The 20,915-nt window shown below is 32.7% G+C and overlaps 1 protein-coding gene across 2 annotated transcripts in view; it reads right to left on the bottom strand.

Annotated features, from left to right (window-relative positions):
* The window catches only part of LOC145304554 (uncharacterized), a 51,392-nt gene extending 32,600 nt beyond the window's left edge, over window positions 1-18,792 (bottom strand). Inside the window, exons 1-14 of one of the 2 annotated variants that reach the window (XM_080146464.1) lie at window positions 18,010-18,792; window positions 17,016-17,144; window positions 14,386-14,425; window positions 7,031-7,286; window positions 6,164-6,230; window positions 5,775-5,871; window positions 5,015-5,083; window positions 4,514-4,585; window positions 2,711-2,839; window positions 2,396-2,470; window positions 2,121-2,225; window positions 1,604-1,695; window positions 901-960; window positions 578-643 (exon numbers count right to left, since the gene is read on the bottom strand). In XM_080146464.1, coding sequence (XP_080002590.1) covers window positions 578-643; window positions 901-960; window positions 1,604-1,695; window positions 2,121-2,225; window positions 2,396-2,470; window positions 2,711-2,839; window positions 4,514-4,585; window positions 5,015-5,083; window positions 5,775-5,871; window positions 6,164-6,230; window positions 7,031-7,286; window positions 14,386-14,425; window positions 17,016-17,144; window positions 18,010-18,060 — 1,308 coding nt within the window. In that variant the 5' untranslated portion in view covers window positions 18,061-18,792. Of the gene's footprint in view, window positions 1-577; window positions 644-900; window positions 961-1,603; window positions 1,696-2,120; window positions 2,226-2,395; window positions 2,471-2,710; window positions 2,840-4,513; window positions 4,586-5,014; window positions 5,084-5,774; window positions 5,872-6,163; window positions 6,231-7,030; window positions 7,287-14,385; window positions 14,426-17,015; window positions 17,148-18,009 lie in introns of both variants that reach the window. The other variant, XM_080146465.1, reaches the window with a different exon arrangement.
* Between the last annotated feature and the right edge of the window lie 2,123 nt (window positions 18,793-20,915).

Here is a 20,915-nt window from a genome sequence, read left to right as displayed (position 1 = left end):
GCCCCCTTCCCCCTCAATAATTTTTAAATTAAAGTTAGGGCTACTCAGTACCCAAGTTTTAATCCCACCCATTATATTAATTTATTTAAAAATAAGAGTAGAGGGGTTCTGTTCTCTACTGGCACTTTTAGGGAAACCGCCACGAATTTTAACTATAAAACTTGTTTAAGATGGACAATGAAGTCGTGAAAATTGTTCAAAATTTTAAGGGTGTTTTTAAATCCACCAATAAAAAAAAGTTATTTTTTTACTAACATACAAAAAAAATAAACAGGAGGACAGACTGACAGAAATACCATAAATAGAGACTGAGATAAAACTTAAAAACATGTACGTAACTAATTTTTGATGAAAATTAAATGTAAACATTTCATTATAGGGTTTTTTTCAATACAAACAAATAAATGATAAGAAAAAGTGTCAGAAAAGCAAGAAATTTTAACTAAATTTAAAAAAAAAACTAGGTTAATTGTACTATAATATAAATATCAAATATTCACGAGTCATCAAAATGTTTAATCAAGAAAAAATAAGGAGTTAGGACACAAAGACAAAGGTCACTAAATCAAAGTTTTACCTTATGATCTGCAGTGGAGACAGCCACAATTTTATCTTTGTCCATCAGATAACTTACAGAGGGGCCCTAGAGTGAAAGATTAAATTAGAATGGGGGTGGTTACACCCACCTTGACAAGGATCTAATACACCCCCTCCCCCTTGATACACTCCCTTAAAACATCCAGGAGGGTGTCAAGTTAAAAAAGTCACACACATTCCTTGAATTGAAGGGGGTAAGAAAATCGTATATGATATCTATGCTTTTCAATAATCTATTCTAAAACCTATCTAATCTATTCAACGATTTGTCTTAATCATAATCTATCTATCCATTTATCTAACCTGAAGCATAGAATCAGTTAACATAGGATAAACTGTCACTGTTTGATTAGAATCAACTTCCTAAATTTTATAAATATTACAATATCACAATTATATAATATTTTGAATATGCAGCTTTAGTAGAAAAATCTTTAAGTCATTCATGTCGGTTGATTGGTTTATTTTTTTCGTTAATATAGAAGAGCAGTTTTATAACTTTTGGTTGATAAGAAGCACCCTTTAAGGCAGGGTGTGTGTGTGTGGGGTGGGGGGGGGGTCGATCTACCACCTCAAATTTTAACGACGATGCCCAATCTGTCCCACTGTGAGGAAGACGATTTCTTTTCCCCTTCCCTTTTTCTTTTCCCTTTATATGACGTCATATAGGAATCGTCTTCCTCACAGTGGGAAAGCTTGGGCTTCGTCATTTTAACATATAAAGTGTTTTTAAAAATTATCTCAAAGAGTTTTAAATTATTTCAAGGTTTGTGTATCATCTCAAAAATAGAAATAAATCATCCCTTGACCTAAAAAGCTACGATAAAAAGGATTATCATATCAGATCATGCACTTACTTTCATTTAATGATAGAACTTTTTTTTAGGATCAATACCTAAATAAGAGAATTATATACACTTTCTCAATAATCATAATCGTTTTAACAAATAACTTTAGACCTAAAAACATACATTTGCATTAAAGACTAAATAAAAAAGTATTTTACCTGTTTAAACACTGGTCTGCCATTCTGTTTGGCTCCTCCCTTCGACAGGACTGGACTTACAGGTGGAAAAGCTGACGTTGATGGAACTATACCTACAAAATTTAAGAAATGTTTTTGATTTAAGGATTTTTTACAGAAGAATTCCAGGTTTGTTATTTTGGATAAAAATAAACATAAGTAATAAGTACCTCATTTATAAGATTTTATATTTATATATTTATCTTTCTGTGTTTGTATCTAACTATCTATACCTGGAGTATTCTAACCCTATACCTGGAGTGTATATCCTGCTATATTGAATATTAGCTGGACTCATAACTATCTATCTATACCTGGAGTGTATATCCTGCTATATTGAATATTAGTTGGACTCATAACTATTTATCTATCTATACCTGGAGTGTATATCCTGCTATATTGAATATTAGCTGGACTCATAACTATCTATCTATACCTGGAGTGTATATCCTGCTATATTGAATATTAGCTGGACTCATAACTATCTATCTGTCTATACCTGGAGTGTATATCCTGCTATATTGAATATTAGCTGGACTCATGACAGTTCTGTTGACGCTGCTGGTGGTAATAAATGTCGTCTTACTGGTTGTCATTGACCCTCCTAAACAATAAATTAACAAAATTTAATACTTGTCATTATTTAGCATTTATTATCTCATCGGTAGGTAATAGGTTCGAATCTCAGTTTAAAATGCGCCAAACCAAACAACTGTATATAGTACCATGTTTTAGATAATTTGTATCATTGGAATTATCTAAGGTAAATCTTACCTGGAGAGATAAGAGCTGCTCGACTGCTGCTTAAACCACCGGGTGACACAAGAGCTACTCTTTGACTGCTAACTCCTACAATAAATTATATAGATTTAAATAAAAGTGTAAGAGGATGGTGCTGTAGGTTAGGTTAGGTTATATTGGTTACTAGGTAGCCCCGCAAGGGTTAAGCATAGGAAAACAACTAACTCGTTCCCCCTTCCAAAAACAAAAATTAAGGACAATCTAAATACTTTATATGAACTTTTATTTTACAAAGATATTCAGACAATTAAACATGCCTGTAATTTTAAATTATTTGATTAATCTTACCTGGCGAAACAAGTGCTGCTCTCGAACTCATAGCAGCCACAGCTTCCTGGGGTGACACATGTGTGCTGCCAGAAGAGCCGCTGCCGCCAGGGGATATCAAAGATGCTCGACTGCTACTTGCTATAGCGACTAAAAAAAGATATATTTTTTTAAAAAATAGAATAGATTTGAGAGATAAAAAGATCTAACACAAAAAAAAGTGGTTAGTTTTATTTATATCTAGTTTAGATGGATGAATGGATAGAAAAAAGGATAGACATAGAAAACTAAGTAAAAACAAACAAATGAATAGAAATAGAAGAGAATTGAAAGAAAGATAGACAATTATACAAAATACAACAGATTTTTAGAAGAAAAAAAGGCATTGAGATAGCCATATACATAAAGAAATGAAAGATATATAAATAGTCATAACATAGAATGATAAATCCTTATACTAAAGTAACAGGATGTTTGTCTGTCTGTGTGTCTGTCTGTCTGTGTGTCTGTCTGTGTGTACCGAAGGATCTCGCTAACCGCTGAACCGATCGGGTTCTCCTTAACAGGGTAGCTTCTCATAAGTCCCGGGAAGGTTTATAACTATTTTTTGGGGGGGGGGGGGTACAACCACCCTCCCAAGAGAAATGACAAAAAAATCAAAAAAAAAATTAAATTTAGGGGAGACTTCAACGTCAAATAAGGTGGTATCGTACATTAAAAATAACCTTTAACAAACAACAACATTTAAAGTGCCACTAGAGGCCTCTAGGGGCGTAGCCGCTAGTATGATATATAGATAGAAAGTTAGTTACAAAAACGATAGATAAACAGTTATACAGATAGAAAAAGAGATACCAAGAACGATAGATAAATAGATATACTGATTTACTATTAGCTGGACTATGAATTTTGGATGTATTAATATGGATATATTCTCACCTGATTTACTATTAGCTGGACTATGAATTCTGGATGTATTAATATGGATATATGCTCACCTGATTTATTATTAGCTGGACTATGAATTCTGGATGTATAAATATGGATAGATGCTCACCTGATTTACTATTAGCTGGACTATGAATTCTGGATGTATAAATATGGATATATGCTCACCTGATTTACTATTAGCTGGACTATGAATTCTGGATGTATAAATATGGATATATGCTTACCTGATTTACTATTAGCTGGACTATGAATTCTGGATGTATAAATATGGATATATGCTCACCTGATTTACTATTAGCTGGACTATGAATTCTGGATGTATAAATATGGATATATGCTTACCTGATTTACTATTAGCTGGACTATGAATTCTGGATGTATAAATATGGATATATGCTCACCTGATTTACTATTAGCTGGACTATGAATTCTGGATGTATAAATATGGATATATGCTTACCTGATTTACTATTAGCTGGACTATGAATTCTGGATGTATAAATATGGATAGATGCTCACCTGATTTACTATTAGCTGGACTATGAATTCTGGATGTATAAATATGGATAGATGCTCACCTGATTTACTATTAGCTGGACTATGAATTCTGGATGTATAAATATGGATAGATGCTCACCTGATTTACTATTAGCTGGACTATGAATTCTGGATGTATAAATATGGATAGATGCTAACCTGATTTACTATTAGCTGGACTATGAATTCTGGATGTATAAATATGGATATATGGTCACCTGATTTATTATTAGCTGGACTATGAATTCTGGATGTATAAATATGGATAGATGCTCACCTGATTTACTATTCGCTGGACTATGAATTCTGGATGTATAAATATGGATAGATGCTCACCTGATTTACTATTAGCTGGACTATGAATTCTGGATGTATAAATATGCTGTTGTGTTTGGTTGCTCCATAAACCTTTTATAAAAAAAATAAACAGAATTTTAAAAAAGTATTTAACCACCTGGGATCTAATTGGATAAGACCTTTGGCCGATAAATTGATGTACATCCCCAATTATGATACACAAAATACCCCTTTTGTAGATCACAATTTGTAATTAAAACGATTGGACACTGAACTTAATGAACCAAACAATCAAAAGTCCCCAAAGTTGTTAAACCAGCGAGTAAGAAATATTTTAAAACTTTAATAACAGCCCAAAGTCCACCACACTTCCCTAAGTCGACAACCCTCTCGATGTTGGTTTAGGGGGGTGTCAAAAAATGTAGAGGGTTATCCAAATTTTCGTCAAGGAAAAATCGGTGCATCTATCTATCTATTTATTTATCTATCTATCTATTTTTCTATCTATCTATATATCTGTCTATCTATCTATCTGTTTACCTGATACAGGTGGTTGATCATAGGCCTTACTTAGTACAGGACTTGAAAAGTTAGATTTCACATTTATGCCTAAAATATATGAAATAATCACAAAACCTTTTTTAAAATACTTATTTTTTCTTGTTAGTCATATATTTTATTCTTTAGCTTTTGGTACTAAAAAAATTAGGTGCACTTATTATCTCTCAAATAGGAATACCTATCTTTGACATAAATGAATATAATTAAAGAAGATGTGTACATAAGTTATCCCTATTATTATCCCTATTGAAAGAATTCATTCATATAACTGAAAATTTAAATATTTGTCTAAATGTCTGCCTTTCTATCTCTCTGTATATCTATCGGTATATCTATCTGAATATCTGTCTGCTTGTCAATCTGTCTACATGTCTATCTGGCTCTCTGTTTATCTGTCTATCAATCTACCTATCCATCTGTCTTTTTAAACTCTCTATCTATCTATATTTTCACCCAGGGATTTAAAGTGATAAGACAATAACCGATAAGTTGATGTACGTCCCCATTGATGATATAAAAATTACACCTTCTATATATAACATTTAGTGGTTGAAACGTTTAAACACTTAACTTAATTAATCAACCATCAAAATAAGTCCCCAAAATTGTTAAGTCAACAAAAAAGATAATGTTATTATAAAACTTTGGGAACTTAGGTAATTAACCTTCCAACCTTCCCTCCTTGATTTTCATCCGACTATCATTGTATGGATCTATCTATCTAACTGTCTGTCTATACCTGGAGAGGTAAACGATCTGGATGTATTAGCTGGAGAACTGAGTGAGGGGGAGGGTGACGACTGTGGCACACCCCGCGGGGACTGAGATACAGCCCTGTCACAAAACAGATATATGAAAATCATTTTTTTTTTAATCAGAAAACTTAAAAGATAATAAAATGTAAAGTTTAAATTAGAAAATGAAAAAATCATATTTCTTTAATAGTAGATTCGCCTTTTAAAATGTTGGAAGGGCTAGGGAGAGGCTAGAAAAATAGCCATGATCCATCCCAATATTTAAATATCGAAAAAAATAGACTAGAACCATCCCCTAATATGGAGATATGGATTGGTTCAGTACTTATGACAAAAAATTGCTTTTCATACATAAATTTTATATATCGTTCCTAGGTGATTGGGAGACATTTCTGTTTGTAGATTTTACTGAAGAATAATTGATGGCTTCTTGTTCAACACTAAATAGTAAATTATAGATTAGCTGCGCTACAAACATTTAACTGCACAGCATTTGTCTAAAGGTCTATATAATATGAAGCATTAATCCTACTGGCAATTTCATTGCATCTTATGCCATACAGTGTCTTCTACATCTAAGCTGGATCTTTAAATCATTTTAGTGGTGAGCCTGATCGGGGTGAGCCAACTTTCCACCAATGAGAGCACAGCATTTTATGAAATGCCGCGCTGTGATTGGCTGAAATTCGGCTCACCCCGATCTGGCTCACTACTAAAATGATTTAAAGATCCAGCTCTGGACGAAATACGGATTAATTGGCTCATTTACAATTTCGCGCATTTCCTCCCGAAAAGGAACGTTTCGGAATTTGTTTCTTGGGAGATATTGAAAGTGTCATGTGTGGCGTCATAAAAATATGTCTAAATCCATCTCTTTTTTAGGTATTTCCTTTCCCACGTCTCCTCTCATCCTTCCATTTTAGACGTATTTTTATGGCGTAGTATATGACACTTTCCGTATCTCCGTTTCTTTGCATTTCTGACATACCAATACATGAAGTCATCGGTCAGGTTGTAAACGGTATTTGACTGGACTTACAACCATATATCCATCTTTTTTTATGTTTGACCTTTTGGTTAATATTCCATTTGAGATAAGGATAGGGAATGATTAATTCAAAGAAAATATTTTTACCGCTAGATGTAATTTCAGTATGTTTTTTTTAACATCTTTTTGTACAATCTAATGCTACCAAATTTTTTTTTAAGTTGCATTTTCCCTTTTTCCTGCATTATATACCTTGAGTTTTGAGCAGAGCAATTGATTGAAAGATCCATTATCTTGTTGTTATTGTTTATCTGGGACTCCTGGTCATGGTGGCCTCTAGGTTGTCTCTGATCCTGGTGGCCTCCAGGTTGTCTCTGATTCTGGTGTCCTCCAGGTTGTCTCTGATCCTGGTGGCCTCCAGGCTGTCTCTGATCCTGGTGGCCTCCAATTTGTCTCTGATCCTGGTGGCCTCCAGGTTGTCTACCTTCAGAAGATTCTCCTGGATTACCTGAAAGTAATTGTTTTATTATTTAGAAGAACTTATGGGCCTCTAGAGGCTACTAGGGGCGTAAAATATTAAAAACTTTCAATATTTAATTATCAAATTTTTATCATTAATTACCATAAGAGAACATTAAAATTTTAAGGGCCAAAAAAATATATTTTTTAAACGATATGTAATTTTTTACATCAATAATACCACAATCTTAAATGTCAATTCACAAATTTTTATGTCTAAATATCTATCACATTAGCTATCTTAGTTTTGCATTATCTATCTTTGAAGAGTAAAGTTTATCTATATGTTTGTATCTAAATATCATGTTTCAAGATGTCTGATATTCTTACAAGGATCACAACATACATAAAAACGAAGCCATGTAGACAGATGGTCTAAGTAAGTTTTATAAATAATCATTCAGCTTAAAATTTTAAACAGCTGAGTAACTCATATTGGATGGAAAAGTGTATTACAAAATGACGTCATACAATAGAAATAACCAATGATAGGCCAATATGCAATTTATAATTGGTCAATTACAATGTATACTGGCCTATCATTGTATTGTATGATGTCATTTTTTAATGGACACTACACGCTGTTTCCTGAGAATCTTCACAAAAATAGACAATTATATTAAATAGCAGCCAAATACAACTCATTTTTCCTTACGAATTTTGGACAGACAGACAAGCACCCACTATACTAACTATAGAAAAGTTTGGCTTTAATAAAATTTAGTCTGGATATTTGATAAGGAAGATTGTATTTTAAACATCAGGAAAATTTTAGCTCGATCCTGTTTACATTTTTCATACAAGGATGACAACACCCATAAAAGCAAAACTCAAATATCAACAGACATACGATCAACGCATTTAATATTTACCAATATTAAGGATTTGATTATAGATATATATCGCCAATAATATAGTGTCTAATCGTCCTAGAAATCTATTCTGCAAGAATTAAAGATTAGATAATTATATGTTTGTTGAATAGTAAAAAACGGACTTTCTGGTAATGATTATACAGTTGTACCTAACTATAACTAGAATCATCAATGCCAAGTTTGAAATCAATGGGACAATTCTAACATGCTTAAGTTACCGGTAAGAGCTATTCGTTACAGACGAATTTGCGGACTGGCAGACCGACCTAACCTAATGATAGAACAGCTTTGAATTAAATAAATATCACACTGTATGCCAAAGAGTAGAATGCTGTATATTAAATATTAATCTGCCTATCTCCCCTCCTATTATTTGTGCTGTTATTATATCAACGTAAGGCTATAGTTATCATTAATATTACATTATTAAGATAGCTTTATATTGATTAACTAGCAGCTACGCCCCTTAGGCCCGTGAGGGAAGGTGGTAGTGGATGATCTTCTGGATTAAATTTTATAGTTTAAAAGGAAAAGTTAAATAAAGTTTATTTTTTTAAAAAGGGGGTGGGGGGATTGTTAACAACATTCCACTCGCCCGTAAGAAGCTTCACTGTGAACAAAACCCATTATAGTTCAATGGATAGCGAGATCTTTTGATGCAATCAAACAGATAGACATCCTGTTACTTTACTAAGTTAAACGTCAATAGTATAACACCACTATTATTATAGGTTCAATAGACTTTATAAACTTTTGAGAGTTTATACTGATTTAATAGAAAAATGGCATTTAATTCATTCTTAAAACTATATTTTCAGTTCAGCGTATAATTCCTTAAAATTGTTAAAATGCGCCCAAACAAAAAAAAAGAGAAAGCTTTGTGACGTCACATATGTACGGTTGGTGGTGAAGGATAAACTGGGATTAAAAGGGGTGGTTTTGTAGGAGAAGGGTAAGGGGTGGCTGTGACGTAACAGAGTTGACCGACAACACACACACAGGAAATTCCCCCGCACGGCATGTTTGACCTACGCTGAGCGAACTATAGGGTGAAGTCAATATTCTTTGTAATGAAGCTACTTCTTTCATACAGTTTTAAAAACACACAAACAATGTATGGTAATCATAAAAAAATATTTAATCGTAATAAACAGTAAATTAAATTATATCAGGGGCAATCATTTAAATATTTTTGGGGGGTAAATACGTGGCCTATAGCTTAAAACCTGCCTGAGACCAGTACTAAGTTTCCTTTAAAATTATCAAACTAGCAGCTGTTTACTAGATCTTAATGGAAATGCATATTTTTAATACACACGTACATACATGAAATATATTTTGATATTATTAAAGTATTAATCTTTTAAATAGTTATTTCTCGTATCGTATTATAAACGGCTTTCCGCGGATATAGAATGTACAATTATAAGATTAAAACTAGTTTTTTTAGCCCCGAGGTGCCGGAGTCACCGGCTAAAAAACTGGTTTTAATCTTATGATTGTACATTTCTATATTCGTAGAAAACTGGATATAATACGATGCTAGACATAGTTTTTTCGTATGGATGAGAACCGGTTCCTATCCACCGGATTCGAATGAATACGAGAAAATCCATTATAAGATGCGTTAAGTATTTTATGTTCTTTAGACCTAAGCAACGCATTTGACTCAAGCTAATATTTGTAAATTTTTTATGCCCCCTATTTCTAAGAATGAAAGTTTTCAGGATTCTTAAAATATACAAATTATTGAAAGAAATGTAACAAAAACAAAACACTTTTATCTTATTAGGTTTCATTTTGTTTAAATAATCAGTTTTAAGAAATTTATCTGTATTTAGGCGTTGTTTGTTGAAAGCCTTTCTATGAATAGGGTCGGTCCGTCCGTTCGTCTGTCCATCCGTAATGCTTGGATCTTATCTTTAATTTAGGCATGTTAGAATTGTTCTGTTGATTTCAAACTAGGTATTTTTATTCCTGTCATAGTATTTACGATTTAGAAACTCAAACAAAAATTATTTTAATATTATTGTAATATAATTTTCCTATTCATCTGTTTTTGATGTACGGATTCCTAGGGCAACCAAATACAATGTTGTAACCCTAAAAACGGAGACTCTTCAAGTGCTAATCTTAATTTACTCTATCGTTTCGGAGCTTTGCTTTTATTGATGTTGTCATCATTTTTTTTAACAAGGCTTGGTATTAAGTTCTTTATGTCGATTCAAGCACGTAAAAAAAAACTTAAACTGAAGCCTAAATTAGCATCTTTGTAAGTATGTATTAAAATGTAAGTATGTCCATATTAAACTTGATTTTAGATACTTTTACAACATATTAACATCGATTGATAATATTGATCAGATTGATATTATTTTGTTCGTTAACATGTCTGTTTAACTTTAATTGATATTATCATCCTTATAAAATTTTTGTATCATTGAGCATCTTGATGTTAATGTAATTTACATTAAACTATTTATTGCAGATAATTCTAGATTTTAAGTAAGATTTGCTGATTATCTAATTTTCTAAAAAGCTCTACTGTACGAGGAATCTTTAACAATATTTTTAGTCATCTATCTTATATATAAGCCTAGTAAATCAAATTCGAAATCAAATATCTCATTGCAAACGGACAAAATGGATGCACATTGGTCAGGGGAGAAATTCAAAAATAAGATTTCTGCCTTAAAAAGGTTTCTGACAGACGGACATTTAAAATAATATAGAAGATTTTGTGCCATAAAAATATCTTCAGGGTACATATTTATGTCCTAAATCGATATATAATAATTTTGATATTGCACCAGATTTTCACCTTCTCTAATGAAATGATAATTCCAGCTGTCTAATATAACAATACCCCCTATCCACCCCTTTTACCGCATCCCCTCCCCTTCTTTTAGAGGAACGTACTGACCAATAAATGAGGATAATATAAGCAACCTAAACTGACTTCCTCTGTCATAATATCCACTAATATTATATCCATTATGTCCTCGTTTACTACCTGTTCCTTGGCAAGGTGTCAAATTTTACGCAAAATTGACCTTTCATGGAAAAACAGAGATATTGAAAAATTTAACAAAAAGTAAGCTAATTTCTTTGATTAAAGTAAATAAAGATATTTCCACTGTGACTTTGAAACCGATTGATATCCGTTGGATTAGAACCGGTTCTCAGCCATTCTGAAAAATCATGTACAGCATCGTATTACAGACAATTTTCCACGAATATTAAAATAAAAATACCAGTTCTGTTTGATCGGGCATTCGCCACCTCCGTGCTAACAAAACTTGTTTAAATCTTATAATATTTTATTTTAATTTCCGCGGAAATCTGTCTGTAATACGATGCGATAGATAACTTTACGCTAAGGGCGCAGATACTTTTACTTTATAAAAACCTCTTGTTTTTCCTTTCAATTAGGATAATGTAATTTTTAGTCATTATCTTTTTTCTGCCCATTACAGTATGTAAACAAATTTATTACATAAAGTTACCTCAAGGTTTTCAGCTATTTTTGAGGGGTAATACACCTTCCTTACGGATAAATAACGCTTTTAAGAGGATGGCTTTTGATAAAAAAAAATTTAGATTAAATTAGAGAGGGGGGGTTGGAATCAACTAGTTTATTATAACGTATATATGTTTTATATTTTGTTTATTGTATGTATGATTAGCTAATATGTCAGTCTTTAAGTAAGTTTGTAAGCTAAAGTTTAAAAACGTTGTATCTTCCTTTACTGTGCTTTTCCCCCAAAATTATAATGATAATACTTTTAATTTTTCCTTTTTTTTAGCTGTTATTGATACACTACATAGGCGTAATTTACATTGTTTAAGATTTAAATATTTCAAAATAAAAATAAAAATTAGATAAAAATGTCCTCTAGAAATAAAAGAAAGTTGTTTTTATGTTTTAACTCCATGGCGTTATAATAGAGTTATGTTACTAGAGCTATCTTTTACAGAATATGTCAAAAAAAAACATGATTTTATGAGTACCTGTCTATAGTGCCCTAGGAAAATGGGGATAGATGTCACTGCTTTTAGCCTACCTATTGTATTGACGTCAGGAAATACCCTGTAACAAATCTCTTTTCTAGTAGGTTTCTTTCCCCTTCCCTTTCTCTTGCCCTCTACTATGACGTCAATAGAATAGGTAGGCCAAAAGTGGTGACATCTATCCCTATTTTCCTAGAGCACTAAACACAACTACTTTTATGATGTATTAAAGAAGACAAAATACTACGCCAAATTTATCTAAGAAAAACATTTCATTTTGACTTTTGGCTTAACAGTGGTTAATTTAAATGACTTTCAAGTAAAATCCTTCCGAACAAGGATGAAAACATCCGTAAAAGCGAAGCTCTAAAATTTGAATGAAGGACAAACGAATAATATCACTTTTAGCCTATCAGAACTTAATAGGCAGGACATTAATTTGTAAGTATAAACAAATTTGTTGCAAAATTGAGTAAATATAATATACAGTAAATTTTTTTTGGATTTGGTCATAAAGATAAAAGTTTACCTTATGGTCCTAGGTATTATTATTACAAAAGTCAGACACTTCTTATAGAAAAGATTCGTCTTATAAAAATACCACTCTAAAGAAACTCTACTCAATTATATAGGAATTTATTTTTTTAAACAAAGAAATTTTCCAAATTGTACTAATGTCAATTTTTAGCTACACATGTTTTGTTTCAATTAGTCACATAAAATAAAGTTATTTAGCGCATCGTATTATAGACAGCTTTCCGCGGATATTAAAGTGAAAATTTTAATATTAAAACCAGCTTTGTAAGCTCAGTGGGGCCAAAGGCCCGCGTAAACAAACTGGTATAAACTTTATTATTTTTATTTTAATATTCGTGGAAAATTGTCTGTAATATTGTAATATCAAAATTTTTAAGTATTGCTGAGAACCGGTTCTAATCCAGCGGATATTAATCGGTTTCAAGGACATACTAAAAATAATATAAAACAAGGATGACAACATCCATAAGTAGCGAAGCTCAAAAATTATGGATGGATATCCGGAAAAAAATTTACTTTATTGCATTTTCATAAAAAACACTAAACTAAAAAATCACAAAACCTTGTACGATTTATAACGTGAAAATCTAGGAATCGATCTAGCACCTCAGCAAATTAGCAAATCTTAATGAAATTTTGTGGGGATAAGTAAATTGCGAACTTATTTAATCCTTAAAAATATCAGCCGCCTATCTCAGATAGAAGTAAAGAAAATCATGAAAACCTAAAAATCTAGGAATCGAACTAGCACCCCAACCAATAAGCAAATCTCGATAAAACTTAATAAAAGTATGCAGAATATGAAAGTATTCAATCCCTGAAAATTTCAGTAGTCTATGTTGAATAGGAGTTGAGATAATCATGAAAACTTTAAAATGTAGGAATCGATCAAGCACCCCAACCAACTGACGAATCTTAATGAAACTTGGTGAAAATTTAAAGACTGTTAACATAATTAATTCCTGAAAATTTAAGCTCACTATCTTTTATAGGAGCCGAGAAAATCACGTTTCCCCCTTTCTGTCTCAGACGGACGGACGGACGGACATTTCGAATTATAGAGTAGCTTTGCTACTAAAAACAGCTGATAATATATAATCAATATGCATGTAAAACGCAGCTACTATATAAATAGGGGCTGTCCGTCAGTTGTCCTATCTGTTGAAACAATTATTATTTTCTTGATTCCTAAAATAATTAGGCATATCTTTTGGATATTAAACAAATTGGCAATTTAGACTTCTACTTTATTGATTTCTAGCTGATTTCACATTAAAAAGGGGGTATTAACCGCTATAAAAAATGTCTTTGAAACCCCTAAAAAAATATTACACTTCGCGCCTAAGTACTCCTAAAAAACGATTAATATCCGATGGATTAGAACCGGTTCTCATCCATACCAAAAAAATATCTAGCACCGTATTATATCAATTTTTCTACGAATGTAAAATGTACAATCATAAGATTAAAACCAGTGTTTTTAGCCCGTGCCTTCGGGATCTTGGTCCTAAAAAGAACTGGTTTTAATATCATAATTGTACATTTTTATATTCGTAGAAAACTGGATAAATGTGATGCTAGACATAACTTTTCAGTGGCTGATAACCGGTTCTAATTCAGCGGATATTAATCGGTTTCGAATCAATACGGGAAAAATATTTTTACCTGTTGTTTGAATCTCAGTTTTCTCTGGGTTTGGCGCCATCTGAAAATAAAAATTATTTTTATTACAAAAGGAAAAGATTTAGTTTGAGTCCTATGAAGTTAAAGTAATTGGATGTCAACCAGGAAAAAGATAAAACCAGGTAAACCAAGAACAACCTGGAGGACTCCAGAGAACTGAAAGATAAGAAAATCAAAATCTTGGCTTTCAGTAATGCCTCCAAACGTGCCCAATCCCAGGAAGATTGGAGAATCATTGTGCGATGCAATGCTGATGATGAATTGGATATCAAACACTTAAAATATCTAGGACAGATATTTTAGAATTTTTTTTACTACTTGTCATATTTTATGATTCAAGAAAGACCAAAATCAATAATACAAAGTAGCTTGATGTGTGTCTGTCCGTCCGTCCGTCCGTCTGAAGCCTAAGATCTCGGTAACCACAGAACCGATCGGATTCTACGCTTCAGGGTATATAACTATTGGTCCTGTGGTGGTTTTAAGCTATTTTCTTGGGAGGTGGGACACCCCCAACCTCCCCAAAAATGAAATATCCCCCCCCTCAAAAAAAATGGGGGGAAAGTATGGGGGTAGAATTTTTTTTATTTTTTATTTTTTTTATAAACTACCTCATGGGGCAAAGCCCCTAGAGGCTAGGGGCGAAGCCGCTAATAGTTATTAAACCACATGGTTATGCAGGGCTAGAAATAATATTTCAACAAGACAAACTTGAATGAAAACTAAAGATTTTTTTAAATGAAAAAAAATATTTCTGTCCTATTGTGTACAAGAACATAGAAAGTCAAGAAATCATTGTCTAAAAATTAAAAATGTGAAGAAAAAAAGTGATATAACTACTAAAAATTTTATTTTGAGACCTCTTTTTTGGAGGTGTAAAGGCCCATACAACGGACAAGAATGCATTTAGCAAAATGTAATAAATGAAAACAAAGGAGAGGGAGTATATTTACCTAAATTTAAAAAAAGGATTTTGACATGTACTTTTATAAATGTAAATTTACATCTAAAATACATTTGTAAACTACATTTGTATGTATTTATTTATTTGCACAGCTAAACTATAATTTTTACATATTTATCAGGGAGAGAGAGGACATGGAACTGTAAATTACACTGGTACCCAGAGTGTTATCTTATTTGTTAGCTAAAAAACTTTGGGTACTAAATTTTAAATATTTGATTTGAAACTAGTGTCCAAACTTCATTATTAATCTACAGAAGGGATCATTTTGTTTATAATCATTGGCTATGTATGTCATTTTAACGGCGTTGCTACAAAAGACCAACTCTACAAAAGACTAACGACTACAAAAGACCAACTAGTCGGTTCTACAAAAGACCAACGCCTACAAAAGACCAACACTACAAAAGACCAACGCCTACAAAAGACCAACGCCTACAAAAAATCGTAGAGCTTGAAGGTCTATAGCTGCAAATGGTGTACCTGACCTGCCTAGCCGCGGGCGCTCGGCCCCCTAGCCTATAAACTAACCTAACCTAACCTATGTTAGCCCCAGGACGTTTATTTAAGAAAAATATCCTCAACTGTTAATACATAGGTGGTTTAGAATTTCGTGGATTTTACAAAAAGTGGTTGGTAGATTTTTACAATTTTTATTATTGTTTTTACAATTTTTAATATTGTTTTTACAATTTTTACATTAGGTTAGTTTAGGTTATAGGCTAGGGGGCCGAGCGCTGCGGCCATGACCTTTATTTGATGTTTATATAACTATATATATTTGTTAGTCTTTTGTAGGCGTTGGTCTTTTGTAGTGTTGGTCTTTTGTAGGCGTTGGTCTTTTGTAGAGTTGGTCTTTTGTAGGCGTTGTTCTTTTGTAGCAACGCCATTTTAACGTCCACTGTCTTATCCCTTAAGATCCCTGATTTGTATAGACATTTTGTCTACAGTTTATTCTCCATGATATTTAATTCATAAATGATAAATGTTTTATGTAATATATCAGGATTATTAGAATATTTCATACTAGCGGCTACGCCCCCAATAGGCCTCTAGAGGCACTTGAAAGGGGGGGGGGGGTGGATTCTAGCCCCCTCTCCCCATTTTTAATTATAGTTTTAAAAAGAGAAAATGTAAAAATAGGAACAATTTCAATTGAGAGGGGTGGTTTTACCCTTCCCCAAAATAGTTATGAACATTCACTGGATCTATGAGAATCTCCACAGAGGTTAGCGAGATCTAACAGTACAACACAGATCCTGTTATTAGATTAAAATATGTTATCATAACATGATATGTAAAATCATAGCCCTAAAAATGTCCTTGGACTAATTTTTAAGCCTTTAATTTGAATTGTTTGCAAATTAAGAAATTCTGAAAAGATGGATTGTCTGTTTAGGAAAAGGTTTAGACATCAAGCTCAATTTTAAAGTTATAAAAATACTATTTCACTGAGGCTTACAGGCGGCTTACGCACGACTGCCGAGCCCTGATTTTTATTACTAACTTTAATAAGTTATGATGTGTACCCTAAATTTAGATAAATATATTCCAATTTTCTTCTTATTAGAATTATTGGCTGAGAAGTTTGGACACTTAATTAATACAACCTAATCAAGTGTCTCTATCTATCTATCTATGTCTATACCTGTGCAGAGCTTCCCGGCCTCGACTCATGGCCGCCGTTATTCGGCGGAGTTGGCGTGCTGTTTCCGCCGCTCGAGCCTCCCGCCGTTGTTGAATCAACGGTTGGCGTTGACGTACCCGACGTTCCTTTATCGGTATTCATTATATTAGACCTTTGATATAAAGTTGCTTTCCCTGAAAGTACCTGTTGATTATTGAAACCCTACCCAGTACATAATAAAACCTTAACCTTAACCTGCCCTAAAGTAATAAGTAACAACGAAACAAAAACTACCTTCCCTCCTCCCCTCTTTATTTTGAATATATATAAAAATACTGGGGTGGGTGTACTGTGCTCAACAGGCACTTTGAGGCAAATATTAACAAGGACAATCATAAACTCAAACAAAGAAAAAAGTATGATAACATAATTCTTCATATTCCTGATTTATAAACTCAGTTTTGATAATAATTACTACAATTCAAAAACTACCCATGATGATTAATTAAACTACCCATTCTGTACATTAAGATTGTTGGTTGAAAAGTTTAAACACTACAAGTTTTGAATCAACAAATAAAAAAAGGAATAAAAGTATTTCAGCCAACAAATAAGAAACGTACTTTGGGTACAAGTGTAATATCGAGTCCATTATTCCATCCTTTCCAGATTATACTTAATCGAAAGGGAACTAAGACTAAACTTGAAAGTAAGACCCCATAAGGACATACGAACACACCCTAATTTTATAATAGACTTTATTTCTCGTATTCATTAGGATCCGGTGGATAAGAACCGGTTCTCATCCATACGAAAAAACTATGTCTAGCATCGTAGCATCCAGCTTTCTACGAATATAAAAATGTACAACCATAAGATTAAAGCCAGTTTTTTAGCCCCGAGGTGCTACAATTGTACATTCTATATCCACGGAAAGCTGTTTATAATACGATGCGCGAAAAAAAACTATTAAATGAATCACTATATTCAATATAATGAATAACACTATTCCTTTGTCATCCAGTCCATACTTGGTGAGGTCGAGCTTTCGCTTCTTTGGATGCATTACGTTGTCTCGTTCTTGTTTTTTTCCAATTTCACCATTTTAGATATTTCACACAACTTTTTCACTATTACTATTGCTTAGATACATTTTGTAATTAAATTCTTAAGTCACTTTTCAAACTATTTCTTCACTTATTATTTTCTTTTACATGTATTTTAAGTCAGTTATTATTGACTGCAACTTAGACAAATAATTTCCCCCCTTGGGGAAAAATAATTTGGTTGGCCCTGCAATGGATTGATAGATAGATAGACTGATAGACATTAATTCAATGCCAAGTTTATCATCATCACAAATTTCGCGGGTATTTTTGTGTCAAAAAATTTGGCGATTTTTTGCTGAAATGTTGAAAGATTTTTTTGTCACTTTTTCTCAAATGTCACTTGTTTTATGTTTTTTTGTCACTTTTTAAACCTGAAAATTAATAAATAAAGCATTTTTACTTAAATCTTTAGATTATTTTTGTTAAAAAAATTTTATTTTTTGAGCTGTCACCTTAAAAAAAAAATTTTTTTGCATAAATTTTAAAATTAATAGTACATATATTAAAATGGTATATTTGTAAACATTATAGTATTAGTAGTAATAACTTTGGTATTATATGCATATAGTGCTTCATATATATGTATATATATGCATGATAATATGAAATATGTATATTAAAATACACCTTTAATATTATGTGTGTGTGTATGTGTGTGTGTTATGATATGTGCTATGTGGGCACAATCACACTACACAATTTCAATTCACTATATACTCAGTTCTTACACACACACACACACACACACACACTCACACACACAGACACACACACACACACAGACACACACACACACACACACACACACACACACACACACACAAACACTCTTATACATAGAGCTTTTACACAGAGTCTTTCTCTCTCCCACTCTCTCTATTTTTCTCTTTTTTCTCTCTCTTTTTCTATAAGGCAGCTTCCTATGACTATTTGACAAACAGACTTCACACACACACACAGACAGACAGACTCACACACACAAATATAAGGTAGAGAATACGAGATAGTCAGTCTTCTTCTTAGGTGTAAACTCTATGAAAAAGGAAGGATAAAGGTGTGTAGAGTTAGAGAGGGGGGGGGGAGATTATCCTCCTTCTATCCCATAAAGACCCCCCCCCCCCCATTAGAGGATATTTTATGGGGGGTGTAGGAGGTTGTTGGAGGGGGGAGGCCACGATTTTAGGAGTCTTTATAAATGATAGGTTATAGAGGCTATCACTCACAGAGAAAATTTCAGAGAGAAAGAGAGAAAAAAGGAAAGAGAGTGTTTAATAGTTTTTGTTTTACACAAAATATTCTATTTTAGCATTAACTAAAGCATTAAGGTTAAATTTCTTCAGCAATGAATTCTAAAAGACAGAAACAGATATTATTTTGGTTAGGTTAGGTTAGCAGAGGAATAAGGCTTCCCGCATGGACTAGAGGCTTGTGTTAAATAATAGGGTGAATTTCAGTATAGGCAAAAGCTAGTTTAATTCTATACCCCACTAAAAGATGTAAATATCCACAGATTAAAACCTCTGATTTTTAAGTTTTTGCTAAACTTAAGATTGACTACATGCAAGAAGCACTGTTGTAAAAGTATGCCTAGCTAGTAAACAGATAAAGAGGAAAGGCTGCAAATTATTTAAAGGGGGGGGGGAGATACTGACCCCTACACCCCTCCCCCCCATCCCAGCCTCACAACAACATTTGTGGGAAATAAAGGGGGGGGGGAGATATGCTGTTGGGCAGTTGATGTTGGAATTTTTAGGAAATTTTATTCAACAGCAAAAATTTGACATTAGTGAAATTAGGGGGGGGGGGGTCCCGAAAAATTTTATTAGAAAAAGAGGGGAAAAGTATGAAAAGGGGAGAAAATAATTCATTTAGAGTGAAAGGGTTAAATGAAAGAATAGTTATCTAGCGTATCGTATTATAGACAGCTTTCCGCGAATATCACAAAGAAAAATTATATGATTATGTTTTTGATTTTATGTTTTTTAATATTCGATGAAATCTTTTTGTAAAACGATGCTTTATGTGATTTTTTTTAAACGGAAAGAATCGATTCTAATCCAGCTGGTATTAATCGGTTTCGAAGCCATACTGAAATTTTGCTGTTGTTTTAAATTCAGAAAAGGGGAAACGAAAGGGAAGTTGTTCACAAATAAAATGAAAGAGAAAAGATAAGAACAAGCATAATAGAAAACAAGGATAGCATAAAAGCAAAGCTCTAGAATCAGACCTAATAATTTAGAGTTTAGACTAAACAAAATTGTACATTTGGTGGCAAAATTGTTAAATACAGGATACTGAATAAGGACATACTTACATTTTTAGGACTTAATTATAGAACGGATTCGCTTAAGTTATTATACCTAGTTGTCCTAGGAATCAAAGTTCCAAAAATTATATAAATAGGATTAGGGTTGGGCCGGATATCCGGTGTGGCCGGATATCCGGCCATTTTCAATATCCGGCCGGATACCGGATATTGAAACTATCCGGCCGGATATCCGGCAATATAATCTTTTATATTTTTCAACAAAAATCTCTGTTTTTTTAATCTTATATGGCTGTATTTTTCTTATTATTGAAGCTAGAAGAACAATTTTTTCTGAATATGTTTAAATTTATGTGAATTTTATATTAGAAATATCAAAACATAAATTTTGGCGGTGGCAGCAGTACTTGGCAGCTGCCAGCCGCAAACCAACGGTTGTTAAGTAAACGTCAACGGATTTTATAAAATTGTAATATGTCATGAAGATACATAAAAAAGCCTTAGTTTAAAATTTTAAATCTTCAAGTAAAAATTTGCGGTCACAAG

Source organism: Acartia tonsa, chromosome 13, assembly GCF_053477335.1.
Source record: "Acartia tonsa isolate MP-2025a chromosome 13, ASM5347733v1, whole genome shotgun sequence".
Lineage (NCBI taxonomy): Eukaryota > Metazoa > Arthropoda > Copepoda > Calanoida > Acartiidae > Acartia > Acartia tonsa.
This window is presented reverse-complemented; position numbering and strand designations above follow the sequence as displayed.